The sequence below is a fragment of the Polypterus senegalus genome, chromosome 6, assembly GCF_016835505.1.
Source record: "Polypterus senegalus isolate Bchr_013 chromosome 6, ASM1683550v1, whole genome shotgun sequence".
In the NCBI taxonomy this organism is placed as follows: domain Eukaryota; kingdom Metazoa; phylum Chordata; class Cladistia; order Polypteriformes; family Polypteridae; genus Polypterus; species Polypterus senegalus.
In genome coordinates this window covers 93,397,122-93,413,973 of record NC_053159.1, presented here as the reverse complement: position 1 = coordinate 93,413,973, position 16,852 = coordinate 93,397,122, and the positions used below count along the sequence as shown (strand labels likewise).

Genomic DNA, 16,852 nt, shown 5'->3' with positions numbered 1-16,852 from the left:
GTCCAACAATTACACTTTGCTTCTTTTGTTTCGATGAATATTTTTCTTAAAACAGCACTGTATTTAAAAATCATCCAAAGCACTTTGATAGGGAGTAGTATGAAGCATTTTACAAAGGTACCATTTTTATCATTTAGTACCTGAAGAAAACACTTCTAGGCAAGGGGATTCCACATTGGAATTGATTTAACACTCTGAAGGTGTAGAGAAGCATTGCTAAAAGGTAAACTACTGTGTACCCCCTTCAGTTCAGTCGTCCACATTGACTTCACTGTCATGCCTTGAACAGGTTATTTAACCTGGAATGTGTAGAACCAACAAACACTTTTAATTGTAGATTCAATGTTTTATGCTAGAGTTCTGCAAAACAGACTTAAGAGCATATGTAGGCCATAGTTAGTTACAAAAAACACCTACATGCTGAATGCAAAAGTGCCTACTGCAATTGACATTTCTATCTTTCCGTTTGGTTTGTCTGTCTGTCCTCATGAAACAACTCAGCTCCCAGTGAACTGAATCTGTTAAAATCTGATGCACTTATACTACAATGAAATTTATAAAGAAAGTTGATTTGAGAGAAGTCACTTCGAAATTATATATCCTTCTATATAAAAGCGGTCGGGATTGTCCTTCCGTCCCGTGAGTGCTACACAGGTGCGGAGTTTCACACATGCCATTTTGCAATGCACGATGGGATTTGTAGTTTCGTTTTTCCAGGTAAAAGATGATGTTCTACTCCAGACTGTGCCATATCTTCTTCTTCTTTCTTTCTTACTATATAAAAGCGGTCGGGATTGTCCTTCCATCCCATGAGTGGAAAGCGTAGTGGTATTCCGCTTATCACAGACTTACTACTTGCAGCTTGCGGTACGAAGCGACATGATGTGAGCAGAGTTTTGGTGCTCCCATTGTTCCCTTGCTTTTGTGCGCGATGCGCTGTAAAAATAGACAAAATTATGTCTCTGGAAATAATTAATGTTGATGGAGTACAAATGCCTCTCCACGTAGTAAATATCAGGGGGGGTTCAAAAGGGCGACCTCAATATAGAAGAAAAGTTTAAATTTCATCACAAAAATAACAGAAACTATGAATATTAAAGTAATACCGCTCAAATGCAATATAACCAAATTAATGAGTTTGTATAAAATATCAAATTGATCTACATATTGAATTGCCTTAAGAAGTGGTCAACTTAAAAGTCGGTCGCCTTAAAAGGCGGATCAACCTAGTATATATATATATATATATATATATATATATATAATTTGATACTATCCTTATGTATGTTGTTCGCGTCAATACCCCGTATGTATGTTGTTTGCATCAATACCTTGACTCAATACAAGTTAGAACCATGCAATGGGACTCTGTAGTTACATAACGTGGCAAACGCGGATGCAGTATTGCATGATTGGCTAAGAATGTTCGAATGCTTCAGCGACTCCGCTGGACGGCCGAGTATAGTAAGTCGTGTTGGTTCAAGCAGATAACAGTAAGTTTGGTTTGGTGGGGTGTACTTTCCAGGACTAACATTGTCGACTGACTAAAACCCTTCGACAGCTCCAGAACTGTAAGTAATTTAGAACGTATTGCCATTTGCTTGCTACGTCGAATCTATCTTTGGGCAGTTCGGTTTTGACATCCATCTTTCTGACATCTATTGGCAAACTAAGTATAGACAGCTGGGTATTAACAATGGTCATTGTTTAAATTTTAGCCGATCTCAGATCTAAAATGACCACGCCAACATAATTATTACTCCGACTCTTATTAGAGTCGTAAAATACAGTTTGTTTTGAAAATTTGTTTGCCAGAAAAAATCAAATGAGGTGCGCCAAAGAGCTGAGTTCACGTCTCTCAGCCCCGTTTAAACAAGAAGCTCTTCATTACATCGGCCGAAAAGGTCTATTTTAAGCACAAATCAGTCCCATGATAACAAAGTCATTTCAAGGACTTAAAAAAACAAATAATTCTTTGCAGAGAAAGTATGGATTTGACAAATGTAGAATTTGTAGCGCGATTCGATCGGGCTCACAGTCGCTAGTGTATTATATATATATATATATATATATACATATATATATATATATATATATATATATACTAATAAAAGGCAAAGCCCTCACTCACTCACTCACTCACTGACTCATCACTAATTCTCCAACTTCCGTGTAGGTAGAAGGCTGAAATTTGGCAGGCTCATTCCTTACAGCTTACTTACAAAAATTGGGCACGTTTCATTTCGAAATTCTACGCCAAATGGTCATAACTGGAAGGTATTTTCTCCATTAACTGTAATAGAGTTGAGCTGGAAAGGCGTGGGGGCGGAGTTTCGTGTGACATCATCACGCCTCCCACGTAATCCGTGAACTGACTGTCAACGCAGTGCGTAGAAAACCAGGAAGACCTCCAAAAGCGCTTAAGAAAACATGCATTATATAATTGAGAAGGCAGCGAAACAATAAGAAGCGGCGAGTGACATATACTACCATATTCATGAGTGCTGCTACCTCGGAAAGAAAGCAAGGTGTAAACCTAAACTTTAAATTAAGTTCATAGACAGGCTACGCTGGCGTTTCACATGCCCACAGGTAATCACGGGATACAAGTTTAATGAGAGGGCGGGATATAAACAAGAGTTTTGATCACTTTGTAACTAAGTTAAAATTGTAGGTGAAGGGGTGTGCTTATGCAAATTCAAAAGACTGTGTTTGTGGGGATTGACAGTTAAAGGCGGGGGGAGTCACGTCATCATCTCCCCCCATTCATCTTATTTCGCTCTGAGCTGAGCTCATGCTAACGCCGTCTTCGAAGCAACCGTCAGACTGCCACCAAATACTCACAGAAAAATCCACAAGTTAATACACACGCTGTCTCTAGAGTTTCTCCACACTGAATCCTCCAGGCACTACTTACAAAAGGTTACATTGACAATCGTGTTACGTTATTTTAAAATCTTTCCTTTTCTTAGCACAAGCACAGCTGAGAAGCTTGATGCATGTGCTCCATAGCGTTAAAAAGAATGCATTTAATCACACTTTGCATTACAAGCAAAGGGAGCTTTTGTCAATGCATGATTTCCTGGTACACGATTACATTGATCAGCATCCGATTCATTTTACCCTCGCACCACCTTAGTTTGAGAAGAAGTATGAAAAATATGAGGTTAACACAGAAAAACAGATCACCAATTCAAGCTTTATGAATAATCGATTAAGCCATCAATAATTGTTTTGGTAAAGCCATCCTCCTTCCATTTTATAATTTTTCCGCCACTAGCCATGATTAAATGAGCGGTAAAAAGTAAGAGCAAAGCGAGGGTGACTTATTTAGGCAGGCATATATATGACAGCAACACTCATGACAATGTCAATCATGTTACGTTATTATTAAAATGTTTCCTTTTCTTTTTCATTACTTCTTTAACACACTACTTCTCCACTGCGAGGTGCGGGTATTTTGCTATATATATATATATATATATATGAATGACCTCCAAAGAGCTGAGACTTTTGATATCATGAATGTGTCTGCAAAACTGGGGTCTCCTGCCCAGCAAAAGTCGAGCAGCCAGCGCGTGCATAGCTGTGCCGGCCTTTCAGACGCTGACTGCGCTTCTGCCTTAAGTCAAAGTGAGCACTTTTAATTTTTTTCATCCTCCCCCTGCGCTATAGCCCAGACAAGTGCAAACACGGGACCCCTTTTCTACACCACGGCAAAATAATATTAAGGCGATTCACACTTTCTTTTCGTATCACGATTATCAGGTCCTCAGCTCGGATTATGAAGACACGCACGAGTGGAGGACTGACAGTGCCATCACAGCCGATTAATGGCGGGGCGTCTCACCAGTCTACACAAGACCACACGACTGTCCCCAAAAGGCGATCATAACATCAGCGAACACATCTCTCTATACTATATAAAAGAAAAAGGCAACTTTCCTTTCTTTACACCTTTTTCCTTTTATCCCAAACCAAAGCCTTTCTCTCTTAACACTGCAGAGGACACAAAACTAATTTTCTTTAAATGCCGGTAAGGCACATTACCAGAGGCACAAATTTGAGCGTTCACATAGAAAATGTAATTTCAATGTACCTGTACTTCTTAAAACGTTAATGTTTTACTGTTTAATAACTTATAGACTATAATTTATTATTTTTCCCTTGCACTCAGTGACCAAACCTATACACACACATATAGACACATACAAACATACACACAAGTATATGTATGTGTTTATATATCTACACACACACACACACACATACATATATATAATTTGTGTGTGTGTATGTATGTGTGTGTATATATGATGTAGATAGGTATGTATGTGTATATATATATATATATATATATATATATATGTGTGTGTGTATATGTAGATATGTATATAGATAAGTAGATATGAAGGTATGTATGTGTATATATGTATATATATATATGTGTGTATGTATGTATGTATCTATGTATGTGTGTGTGTATATATATATGACGGCAGCAATCCAAGCTTTGAGAAAACAGTAAAAAGGAGGCGTGTCAGGCGTCGTGGTACATTTTCTGATGCAGCTACGAAAACAACTTGTGGCGCTGCCGCCAAATACACAAAACAATTACTTTGACAATCATGTTACATTATTTTTAAAATGTTTCCTTTTCTTTTCATAACTTCTTTAACACATGACATCGCTGCGAAGCGCGGGTATTTTGCTATATATATATATCACAGCGACACTCATAACAGTGACAGAACAATTAAATTGACAATCATGTTACGTTATTTTCAAAATGTTTCCTTTTCTTTCTCTTTCCTTCTTTAACACACTACTTCTCCGCTGCCAAGCGCGGGTATATATATATAGATAGATACTTAGAGATATATATATATATATATATAGATATGAGAACAACATATATATATATATATATATATATATATATAGTGACAGATAGGGGGCACTGTCGTCCCCTTGAACCCTCAGATCAGACACCAGATAAAAGTCCAAATACTTGTTTTATTTAGACAAATAAGTGCACAGAGCGCCCTCCACTCCACTATACTCATAAATCACAATCAAATAATCAAACAATAAACAATCCCCCTCTCCCAGACGCGTTGCCACCCTTCCTCCCGACTCAGCTCAACCCTGGGATCTCCCACAGTCCTTTATATAGTCCTTGACCCAGAAGTGCTTCTGAACCCTCAGTCCATGTGACTGCCTAGCACTTCCAGGTCAGATCAAAACTCTTCTTTTCATCATGGAAGCACGTCATTTCTTCTGTCACTGTGACTCAGACGTACTTCTGGGTTAGAGGTAAAATAGAAGTCTCCAAGCCTCCCTGCAGCGTCCCCTGGCGGCACCGATGTTATCCAGCAGGGCTGCGCAAGAAAAATCCAATGTCCATAATGCCCTGCTGGAATTCGGGGCATCTCCATATCGCGGGGATGGCTCCCTTTGGCGGTCTGGGGGTATTGGCTGGGATGAATATTCAGCCATAGTCCACAATAAATATATATATATATATGTGTGTGTGTGTGTGTGTGTGTGTGTGTGTGTGTGTGTGTGTGTGTGTGTGTGTGTGTGTGTGTGTGTGTATAAAATGTATTTTTTATACTTTTTCCTCTTATACTTGTCTGACAGCCGCTTCAGATAGCAAAACTGTGTGCAAATTACTGGTGCACCAGCACACTTCTGCTGCCTGGGGTAAGTAAACTGCCCCAAAAAAAATGTAATAGGAAAGGAATTACGAGTGGGTACTCAGTATTTATGTTAGGTTAAAAACCATGTCAAAGCTGCAATGTCTGCTGTGGAGGATGGCCAGCCGTTTATCCCGGCCAATACCCCCAAGCCGCCAGGTGGAGCCCTCCTTGCAGCATGGAGGTCCCCAGAAGACCAGCAGGGCATCATGGACAATGGAATTTTTATGCACAGCCCTGCTGGATGCCATGGGTGCCACAAGAGGGAGCTGCAGGGAGGACCGAAGATTTCTTCATGCCCTATGACCTGGAAGTTCGTCATAGGAAGAGCGACAGACTTCCGGGTTGAAGAAAAGAACTTTTACCTGACCCGGAAGTGATTAAGAATCACATGGACTGGGGATTGGGAACACTTCCGGGTCAGGAGATATAAAAGGACTGTGGGAGCTCCCAGACAGCGAGCTGAGCTGGGTGGAAGGGTGGCAACGCGTCTGGGAGCTGGAGGATTGTATTATTGTGAAGTATTGTGATTTATATGAGTATTGTGGTGGAGAGTGTGCTTTGTGCACTGTGGAAGAGTAATAAAGTCAAAGTTTGGACTTTTACCTGGAGTCGTGGACAGGGGTTCAAGGGAGCGAGAGCACCCCCTATCTACCACACTGCACATTGTAATGATTCAGGATTTTTCTGACACTGTATTTTAGTGTCAAAGCTCCAGAATAAGCTGTTCATCGTGATCCAAAGCACCCAACAGGTTTTTACGTAGAAACTGGAAAAAAAAGATTGAAACTCTCTAATGGGTACGTCTTTTAAAAATGTTCTTTTTAATAAACTTGATCTACATTTAATCACATGACCTCTACAACCAACACCTAACAGCAGGAAACCAATCTCTGGCACTTTTACATAACTTGAATTGGACTTTGCTGTCTATAAAGCTATTGAGCTACCATAAGCCTTTTTGGACTACGTTTTCTAACTTCACGATATGTTCAAAAGTACGTACAGTATTTAATGTAGTCTAGTAATGCATGAAATTGCATTCTGTTATCATTGTTATTTTAAACACAACAAACAAAAACATAATAATTGACTCTTTAATGAAGTAACTAGACAAATTTTCAATGCTCCAACTTTTAATGCGGTTAGCTAAGTTAACCTGAATGTTAGGCGAAATGTACATTTTCTAACTTTGTAAACAAAACTCCAATGTTTTATATTTACAGTACAAAATAGTTCTAAAACTGTTTTTATTAATTTGGATACAGTTAGATCACAGATAGAATAAAACAGTGAGGTAGCAGAAGGCCTTAAACGTTGTGGCACACAATCCATTTCAGTTAATTTCATGTTGTTTTTGTATTGCATTCTTCACTGAGTACAGGCTTAGAGCACACATTCAAATTTATAAGCATAATGCATTAATAGTGTAGCGCCCCTGAAACTAGACTTGAGAGGGACACGTTCTGTGGATGGCCGAGCACATGTCAGAGGGGACAGGGATACCTGGAGAAACCAATTACTACAGCTGATCTTCTTTTCTACTGAAACTAGTGAACCCAACAACCCTTTTCAGGGCTACTCTCTACCAGTTTTAGATTAAGTTGCTGCTTTCCATCATCTGTCTCTTCGCACTCCTGAGTTTTTACAATAATAAATTACTAAACCATACAACGTGTACACACATTTATTTAAATATACAGAACAAGAGAACCAGTCTCATTGGTTAAGATGTTCATATCTTGACAAAATAATGTTCATTAACATTATAAATGAGTTATAGCTAATTAACAACAGAAGGCAGAAAAGCAAAGGGATTAGTCAAAAAGATTTCTTGAGAAAATACAACTTTGGAGAGTCCTGGTCAGCCTGAAGAGATAAAGTCACAGATTTCATGACATATGCCAACTAGCCACCATTGGGCATTTTATAATGTCATATGTCTATCTGGACAGCCTAACAAGAAGTAGATAATTTACCAACAGGTTAACTTTGGTGTAGATTTAAATGATGAACTTGAAGAGACATCACTTACACAAGCTAAAAGATATATGGAGATTCACTCAAAAGAGGCCCCGAATATACTGATGTAACTCCCATTAGGGATGAAGCAATCGGAACCAAAAAAAATATGCTATATACCTTGACGTATTTATAATCGATTGCATAACTTGAAATGCTGGAAGTGGTTTCCTTTTTCTGCCAGACACATTTCAACACAGTGCTCCATGTTCCTGAACATATTGACAAGCATCTCAGGGGGGAATAACAGCAATTTCTTGTTGGATGTTTTCCTTCAAATCTAGCACAGTACGAGACTTGTTCCAATAGACTTTCCCTTTGAGTATACTCCAAAGGAAGAACTCTGGTGGTGTCAGATCTGTTAATCATGGTGGCCAAAGTGCCTTTGAAATTACACTGTTGCCGAAGAAGGATTCAATTTCTGCCATGCTCCTTGCCGATGTGTGACATGTTGCTCCATCTTGCTGGAAGTAACCTTTCATTAACTCACAATCATCCATTTGATTGTCGCATCATTTAAACAAATTGGTGACCCAATAGGTTCGCACCATGAAGATGCACTGCTCAATAATGTACATCACCATCCTGATGAGAAGTCAAGTGACTGAGTGAAGGATTACAGGTGGTATGCACCCAGAAGTTGCAAATGGAGGTTAAACGTCACAACGGCTGTCCAATGCCTACCTCATTGCTCTGATGCAGGGGCATCCCGGCCTGTTCGAAGCTTCATATACCGAGGAACACATTGCACATTGTTTCGTTCAGATTGCTTTGTCCTAGCGAGAGTTATTACAAAATATTCAGGGGTCTCTTTCGAGTGAATCTCCTTGTAGTTTCACAGCTTTTGGACGCTAAAGCTAAAGGCTCATTCTTTTACATTAATTGGGTTTATCCTCAATATGTTTAAAAGACCAGCATTTTGGGATTGGAGTGTATGCCCTTGTATGTATGCAATGATAAGTTCTGTAGTGTCAAAACCATTTACATATAACAATATAAGGGCAATATTCTTAAAATGTAAGAATAAGAGTAATATGTTCATATTTCCTTTTTCCTTGCAGCTTCATTTTGAATTAACTTAAAACTACAAATGAAGCCTGTGAATATTGCACTACTGTAGTTAACTCTGCTAAGGTAAATGCATGAATTTATGCCACTGTGTCTTCCTCACTTAGAAAACGTTTTGATTTTCCATTTTTCTGGTAGAAAGTAGCCCTGAAAAGGACTGTTGCGTTTTCTAGTTTTAGTAGGAAAGATGCAAGCTTTCAATGGTATGCTAATGTGTTGGCAAAAAGGTTACTTGGTAGTGCTGAAGCAGGCATGTTTTGATATGCATACAGTTTTACAAAATTGACTCCTTCTTGCCTCCTTCCCATCGTTATTACCTGGAAACCATGCTTTCCTGTTTCTTGACTCCTGCAGATGAGAACTTGCACTCTCCATGTGCTGTGGAGCTTTGAGTTTCAGTTCTCTCTCCAGTGCATCTTTAGGATTGTGATTGCAATAATAATTAACAACATGGGGGTCCTCTTACCAGTAGAGACACAACATATATCTGATGGCTCAAGAAAGTGTGTACAGTAATCTCTTCTCGATCGCGGGGGTTGCGTTCCAGAACCCCCCGCGATAGATGAAAATCCGCGAAGTAGAAACCATATGTTTGTATGGTTATTTTTATATATTTAAAGCCCTTTGTGGCAGTAGGGGGCGCTAGTGCTCCCTTGAACCCTCAGGTATAACTCCAGACACCAGGTAAAAGTCCAAGACTTTTTATTTTCTTTCACAGTGCACCAAGCACCCTCCACACTACTCATATATTAAATACAATAAACAATACTCTTTTAAACTCTCCTCCTCGCCCAGACACTTTGCTCCTCTCTCATCCAGCACAGCTCAGTGTCTGGACTGAGGCACCGTCCTTTTATAGCCCCTGACCCGGAGGTGTTCCTGTCCCAACAGTCCACAGTTCCTTATTCCTTCCGGGTCAGGGCAATCAGTCCTTTTCTTCAACCCGGGAGCACGTCGTTCCTTCCTGTCACGTGACCGTGACGTACTCCCGGGTCATAGGGCACAAAAGCCCCCCCACACCGACTCCTGGTGGCCCCCAAGGTATCCAGCAGGGCTGTGTATAAACACTACAAGGTCCATAAGGCCCTGCTGGACCTCGGGGCACGATCCTGCTGTCGGGAGAGCTCCTCCTGGCGGCCTGGGGGTGCGGACCGGCATAGGAAGCCGGCAGTCCTCCACACCCTATAAACTTTCCCACACTGTTAACTTTATTAGAGCCCTCCAGACATGAAATAACACCCCTTAGTCAAAAGTTTAAACTGTGTTCCATGACAAGACAGAAATAACAGTTCTTTCTCACAATTAAAAGAATGCAAATATATCTTCTATTCAAAGGAATGCATGTCAGGAGCAGAGAATGTCAGAGAGAGAGTGCGCAAGAAAAGCAAACAATCAAAAAATCAATACGTGCTTTTGTGCTTTTAAGTATGCCGAAGCACCGCAATAAAGTGTCATTTTTTAGAGAAGCGTCCGTATCCTCTAGGCAAACAGCCTCTGTGCTAACAGCCCCTCTGCTCAAACCCCCTCCGTCAGGCGCAGAGAACGTCAGATAGAGTGAGAGAGACAGAGAAAAGCAAGCAATCAAGCACCGCACGGGAAGCACATCGTATATCATTGAGGAGTTTTAGTTGATACGTAATACATGTTCTGATTGGTTAGCTTATAAGCCATCTGCCAGTAGCGTCCCTTGTATGAAATCAACTGGGCAAACAAACTGAGGAAGCATGTACCATAAATTAAAAGGCCCATTGTCCGCAGAAATCTGCGAACCAGCGAAAAATCTGTGATATATATTTAGATATGCTTACATTTAAAATCCACGATGGAGTGAAGCCGCGAAAGTCGAAACGCAGTATAGCAAGGGATTACTGTACATGTGAAAGGAAAGTAAAGGGAATTTTTTTCCCCCACTAGAAAATTTTGTTTAAATACTTGATAACAAGCTGGACACTTAATACCTTTCTTCTTGTGTCAATAGCACAACTTTCACCCGAAGTGAAATGCCATTTATTTTCAGATTTTGTTTTTTAAATATTGAATTATACTGCAAATTACGTCATGAATACCTTGTGTTATGGACGATAAGAAAGTTGCATGCTGTTTGCGCAAAACTAATGTTTAGGCCTACTAAGTAAAAAAAAACAGGCTTTATTCATATTTGTATCATACTCAGCAGTCATTAAGATTGCTGATTTTTCTATATTTGAAGACAAGTTTGAAATATGGAATCATAATCTAAGTTGCTGGTGCTTGTAGAGATTTTGCACAACAGTTCACATTTGTAAATTGACAAAATTACCAAATGTTAAAAAGAGTACGAATAACATAATTTTAGTAGATAGATAGATAGATAGATACTTTATTAATCCCAAGGGGAAATTCACAGTATCAGTTGTGGAAATCGTACCCCCAGACACAGACAGACGGACACCAGGATGTATAAAACACACTCCTTTATTTTCCTTTGCACCACATCCTTTTCCTCTCTCACCAACTCTCTTGCTTTCTTCCTCTTTCTCTTCTTCTTTTTCTCTTTCTTTCTCTCTTTCTCTTTGACCTCCTTCCTCCTCCTCCTCCTCCTCCTCCTCCTCCTCCTCACAAGCTTCTTCTCCTTCCTCCCAACTCTGGCTCGTCTGCTAGAAGGAGGCGGCCCCTTTTATCATGGCCCGGATGAGCCCCAGGTGCTCCCCTTGACGTCACTTCCTGGTGTGGCGGAAGTGTCAGGAAAGCACCTGGAAGCACTCCGGGTCTTCTTGGAAGTATTTCCGGCAGCACTTCCTGGTGTGGCAGAAGTGCTGCCATCCAGGATTCCCTTACTGTCCGGGCGCCCCCTGGCAGTGGCCACGTCTTCTCAGGAACGCGTCCCAGGTCCCTCCTTGTGGCCCCCAGATAGGCCCGGGCGACTGCCCTCTCGTGGCCGAGGAGTAATACTGTCCATGTCGGGGACTATCCAGGCGTCCCGGCCGGGCAGTGTCCCCAGACATCCTTGACACAGTTTATTTTCAGTAACATTCAGAACGAGTCTGAACTTAGAAAATGTATGATTTTCATCTAGAGTTGCCAAAAAAAATTGTAGCCCTTTAGAATTACCTGAATTTCTGCATCAGTTACTCCAAAATTTAGTCTGATCAAAGTCACAAAATAAACCACCATAATCTGCTTAAACTAATAACACACAAACAACTGCTCTACTGCTCCTTGGCTGTCAACCTAGTTTAGCTTACCTGACCTTTTGCTCCTTTGTCTGTGTATTTGCTGCACACTAACAATCATTATCTCAGCCATGTCCGCTTAACAACTATCAAACTCAAAGACCAACACTTTAGAAGAATAGTGACATTGCAAAAGACTTAAAAGCAAGCACTGTGGTCTTGTATCTTAGTAGCTGAACTTCAGAACACCACATAGATGTGTTAAGATTCAATTCTTGGCACTATGTACCAGCCCCTTCATCTGCCAGCCTTGTAATATGCTTTATCCTGCTTATGTGTAAAGTATATAGAAATTATAGCACCAAATGTTGCTTGATGGCCATGACAGTAATTCATACATAAATCAGTGTGACCACAACATCCAAATCCATATTCATTGGTTGCTTCACTGACCATTTTCTCTTTGGTCTTATTGCTCAAAACAATCATACTATAAAGAGCAGGTTTAGCAGTAAGGAAGAACAAGAAGGACATCTGGCATAAAGTCCAGTCAATGGAGTTTTTTTCCACCAGCAAACACTAATCCACTCTGTTTCTCCACAGGAGCAACAAGTGCGGACATATTCTTCCTGTCTCTGCTGACCATGCCGGTGTTCCTGGGCGGAGTGGTGTCCTTCTTCTTAGACAACACGGTTTCAGGTACAGCCATAACTGTCTATTTTAGTAGTGAACTGACTATGAAAGGCCCCTTATTTCTTTTTTTTCTAAGTGACCCAATGTGTGGTAAAGTGACGCAGGAGTGTCGGTTAGCCACAGGACGGGATTGAGTGAGCTTTCTGTTACCTAGTGTGGTCTACACTCTCTTTAAATACAATGTAATCACAACTGCCCAGTAGTAAATGATGCAACAGTCAAATTAAAACCACCTGCAGAGCTCAAGGAGAACACTTGCACCCTTGTACGCACCGGCACCATTGCCCCTTTGACTTCTGCTTAAAGAGTAGACTGCAAATAATATTTCAATTCATGGGCAGTGTGTGTCTTTGGGTGTCTATTTTGGGGCCTCCTTGCATCTTTAATTAAAATGGCCATTTCAGGCATTCAGGAGCACATCATTGTAGACTGATGAACCAGAATCAGAAACCTAAGATCGGAATGCATGGACAGACAGACAGCATGAGGGATATTAATTCACAATGGGCAGAAATGTTAACTACTATACCATACTTAATCTGTTTTCTTCACAATTTTTTTTTAGAACTATGTATTATGATTTAAATTCTCTACTGTATCATGAATGAAGTGAAACAGTAACAGTATACATGTGACTTTATGTTGTGTGGAGTGGTGGTCAGGGGATGGGGTTGCACTTGCAGTATTTGTGCTTCTGCGTGGTTGATATTGTCCATTCCAGGGAAGATCCTCATGTAATTGAATATTGTTTAATTATTCTCTTGCCTGGAAAATAATTGGAAGCAAGCAAATGGCTAATGTCATTGAAGTGAACAAAACAAGTGATATGCAACAGTGAGCACTGCATATCGCCTGGAGCTTCATTTAAGACAAAACTGTAAATGTTAAAACTCTAGGTGTGAAGCTACAGAAATGGCCTTTTCTGCATTCTTCTGACTTTTTTTTTTTTTATAAACAAAATTAGATACTACAGGTTTTCCTCGTGTGAAAAAGGCGCTATATAGGCACCCGATCTGACACAGATGTACATGGAGGCACACGTAAAAATAAAACACAAATTTGTTTTTCTTCAGCTGGGGGGACACATCTTCCCCGTGTTCCCCAGTCACAGCACAGTCCCAAAAACAGCAACACAAAAACCAAACAAATTCTTTTCTTCCTCCAGCACTTCTCCCAGGCAAACTCGTCGTCCTCCTCCCGATTCTGGCTCCCTGAGTGCTGGTTGCTGGGCCCTTTTGTAGTCCATCTGGAAGTGCTCCTGGTGGTTGATTTTTGGAGTTCCGGCTGCACTTCCGGGTGTGGCGAATACGCTGCCCATACGGGATCAGGAGTCCCAGTTGCAGCTACCCCTGGCGGTGCATGCAGGACCCAACAGGGCTGCACCCAACTCTAATTCCCATGGAGCCCTGTGGGAAACCAAGGCATCGCTCCAACCCAGGGGGCGGCCATCTAGCGTCCTGGGGGAGGTATTGCACCATCAAGGGCTGCTCCCCCTGAATACAGAGGGCAGGGGCGTCCCAGCTGGGCCTGCCACACTCCCCAAAAAACTTCCTACTGTCCTCTTGCCTCATCATCTTTCTGCTGTTCACTTTATTAATTTAAATGTAAGATACGTACAAGGAGGTGGTTTGCACTGATTCCTACTGAGTTCAGGATGTCTGAACCAGCAGTTTTTTCCTGCACCTGGGGAGGGCTAGAAGATTTTTTTGACTGTTGCTTCTTACTAGTTTGGTTCACTGCCTTTTTATTTCCCTCAGGTTCCCCACAGGAACGGGGCCTTCACAGCTTGCTTTTGGAAGACAGAGCGAGAGGCTGCACCGAGCAGGAGTCCACAGTGTATGACTTGCCACCTGCTGTCAGCAAGCTGCTGTTAAATCGGCGACTTCGCGTCTTTCCCTTCTGTGCCTTCAGCACAATGTCAGCAGATCAGGTGGATCAAGAAGACGCTATCTCACCTGAAGAGAGGACAGATTTATTATTAAATGTACACAGTGAGAACGTGGATACATCTCGTTGTGATGCACCTCCCAGTACTTCTGACTGTTAGAAACCCCATGGATCTCATACTGGGTGTTTTGTATGTATATCGCTGCTGGCCCAGTTTCTTTCCCTGTCTTCTAGGACAAACAGCTGAGCTCTGTGCTGCTTCTTTGGGCTTCTACATTTGGGCTTATTCAGACAGTACAGAAATGTCACTGGACAAGCACAAGTAGCTCGTTTATCACAGACCTGCTGCATGCATATGGGGAAATGCTTGTTTATTATAACCAACAGTATTTATTTTTCAAATACTTTGTGAGTTTTATGTCATTTTTTGTTAGAGATGTCAACAGATTAGAAGCATCGTTCGCAGTATAACATCAAATTGGTAAAACTGGGAGAAGCCAGAAGAAGTGGTTGGAGGCTTCATCAATAGAGTAGGGTATTAGCTGGCCTGAGGACCTCATTCATTGCATTTTGTGAACCTGAAAAAAAGCAGAGCCATGTGCTCAAGAACTTTGAATACAAAGCAGGTAAAGTGAGCCTGAATGCAAAACAGGCCACACTTTAAGAGCAGAGAAATATATGTCTGTGACCAAGGGAGGCACCCCTCTTAAAAAAAGATGGACTGAGGGGCAAGGAGGCAGATGGGCCTGGGCTCCACCTTTCAGAGATGCTTCAGATTTTATTTATTTCAGGAGATTTTTTTTTATTTTTATGTACATATTGACCATTTCTTACTTGAAACACTCCAGCTAAGACTTCATTCAGGACCACTCATCAGTTTGTTGTGGAAAGAAAATGCATAAGAGAGAGCTGCTTTACAAGCTGGCTCTGTGAGCTTTTATGTTTTACCACTAAGGGGAGGAATTGCACTTTTTAATGAATCTTTTTCTTTTTTTCCTTTCATTTCTATACCTTTAAACCTGTACTTATTTTTCCAAATTATTCAAAGGTCCGCTTTTAAGGAGGTGGTTACCTTCAGAGCTGGACAAATACTGGTGGCACTTGAATTTGTAGACTTTGTTTAGTCTTTTCAGAACAGGTTATGTGTGTGTGTGTATATACATATTTATAATATATCCATCCATCCATCCATTATCCAACCTGCTATATCCTAACTACAGGGTCACGGGGGTCTGCTGGAGCCAATCCCAGCCAACACAGAGTGCAAGGCAGGAAACAAACCCTGGGCAGGGCACCGGCCCACCGCAGGGCGCGCACACACCCAGCAGACACTAGGGACAATTTAGAATCGCCAATGCACCTAACCTGCATGTCTTTGGACTGTGGGAGGAAACCCATGCAGACATGAGGAGAGCAAGCAAACTCCACGCAGGGAGGACCCGGGAAGCGAACCCGAGTCTCCTAACTACAAGGCAGCAGCGCTACCACTGCACCACCACGCCGCCCACCTAACAATATGCATAAGACAAATCTATTTTGTACCAGACAAAAAAAAACTGAACAAGACAACTGACCAGAGTCAAGCAGACTAGTAAAAATGATGTAGATACCACTAGTAAGTGAAAACTGGTAGAGATGCACGAGTGGAAGAGCCAAAACTTGGTGTCATCAGAATTTTTTTCTCTTCAAACTTGATCACCAATTAGCTTAGAGGAGATGAGGACTTTTTGCCAGTCCATGCAGGGAGGACCTGGGCAGCAAACCCGGGTTTCCTAACTGCGAGGCAGCAGCGCTACCCACTGCGCCACCCTATATATATATATATATATATATACATACATACATACACACAGTATATATATATATATATATACATATACACACACACACACACAGTATATATATATATATATATACCGTATTTACCCATGTACCACGTGCACATTTTTTCCTGAAAATTTGCATTAGAAAATCAGGTGCGCGTCATACAGGAGGAAATGTGTGCTTCCTATACAATCACAACGTGCGTTGTACACAGGGCAAAACTTTTTTCGCGATTTTCTTTGTAAAAATTACACGAGGGCGCGTGGTACACAAGTAAATATGGTTTATATTGTCACGCTTGGGTCACAGATTTGCGCAGAGACACAAGAGGTCGTAGAAACAAGAAGGATTTTTATTCAAACACTGCAAACACATGAGCTTAAACGTGCTCCATGACAAGTCAGATATAACAGTTCCGCTAGGAGCGGAGAGAGATAAAAGCAAACAATCAATTCCAAAACTGACAGGCGCTGCTCAAGGCTTATAAGTCGGCGGAGTACCGCGCGA

The 16,852-nt window shown here is 41.2% G+C and overlaps 1 protein-coding gene across 1 annotated transcript in view; it reads left to right on the top strand.

Moving 5' to 3' along the window:
- Nucleotides 1–15,105, top strand: part of slc23a3 (solute carrier family 23 member 3) — a 119,400-nt gene extending 104,295 nt beyond the window's left edge. The window contains exons 10-11 of the mRNA XM_039755065.1: nucleotides 12,545–12,640; nucleotides 14,392–15,105. Of these exons, the coding sequence (XP_039610999.1) occupies nucleotides 12,545–12,640; nucleotides 14,392–14,681 (386 nt within the window). The 3' untranslated portion in view covers nucleotides 14,682–15,105. The remainder of the gene's footprint in view (nucleotides 1–12,544; nucleotides 12,641–14,391) is intronic.
- Nucleotides 15,106–16,852: the final 1,747 nt, after the last annotated feature.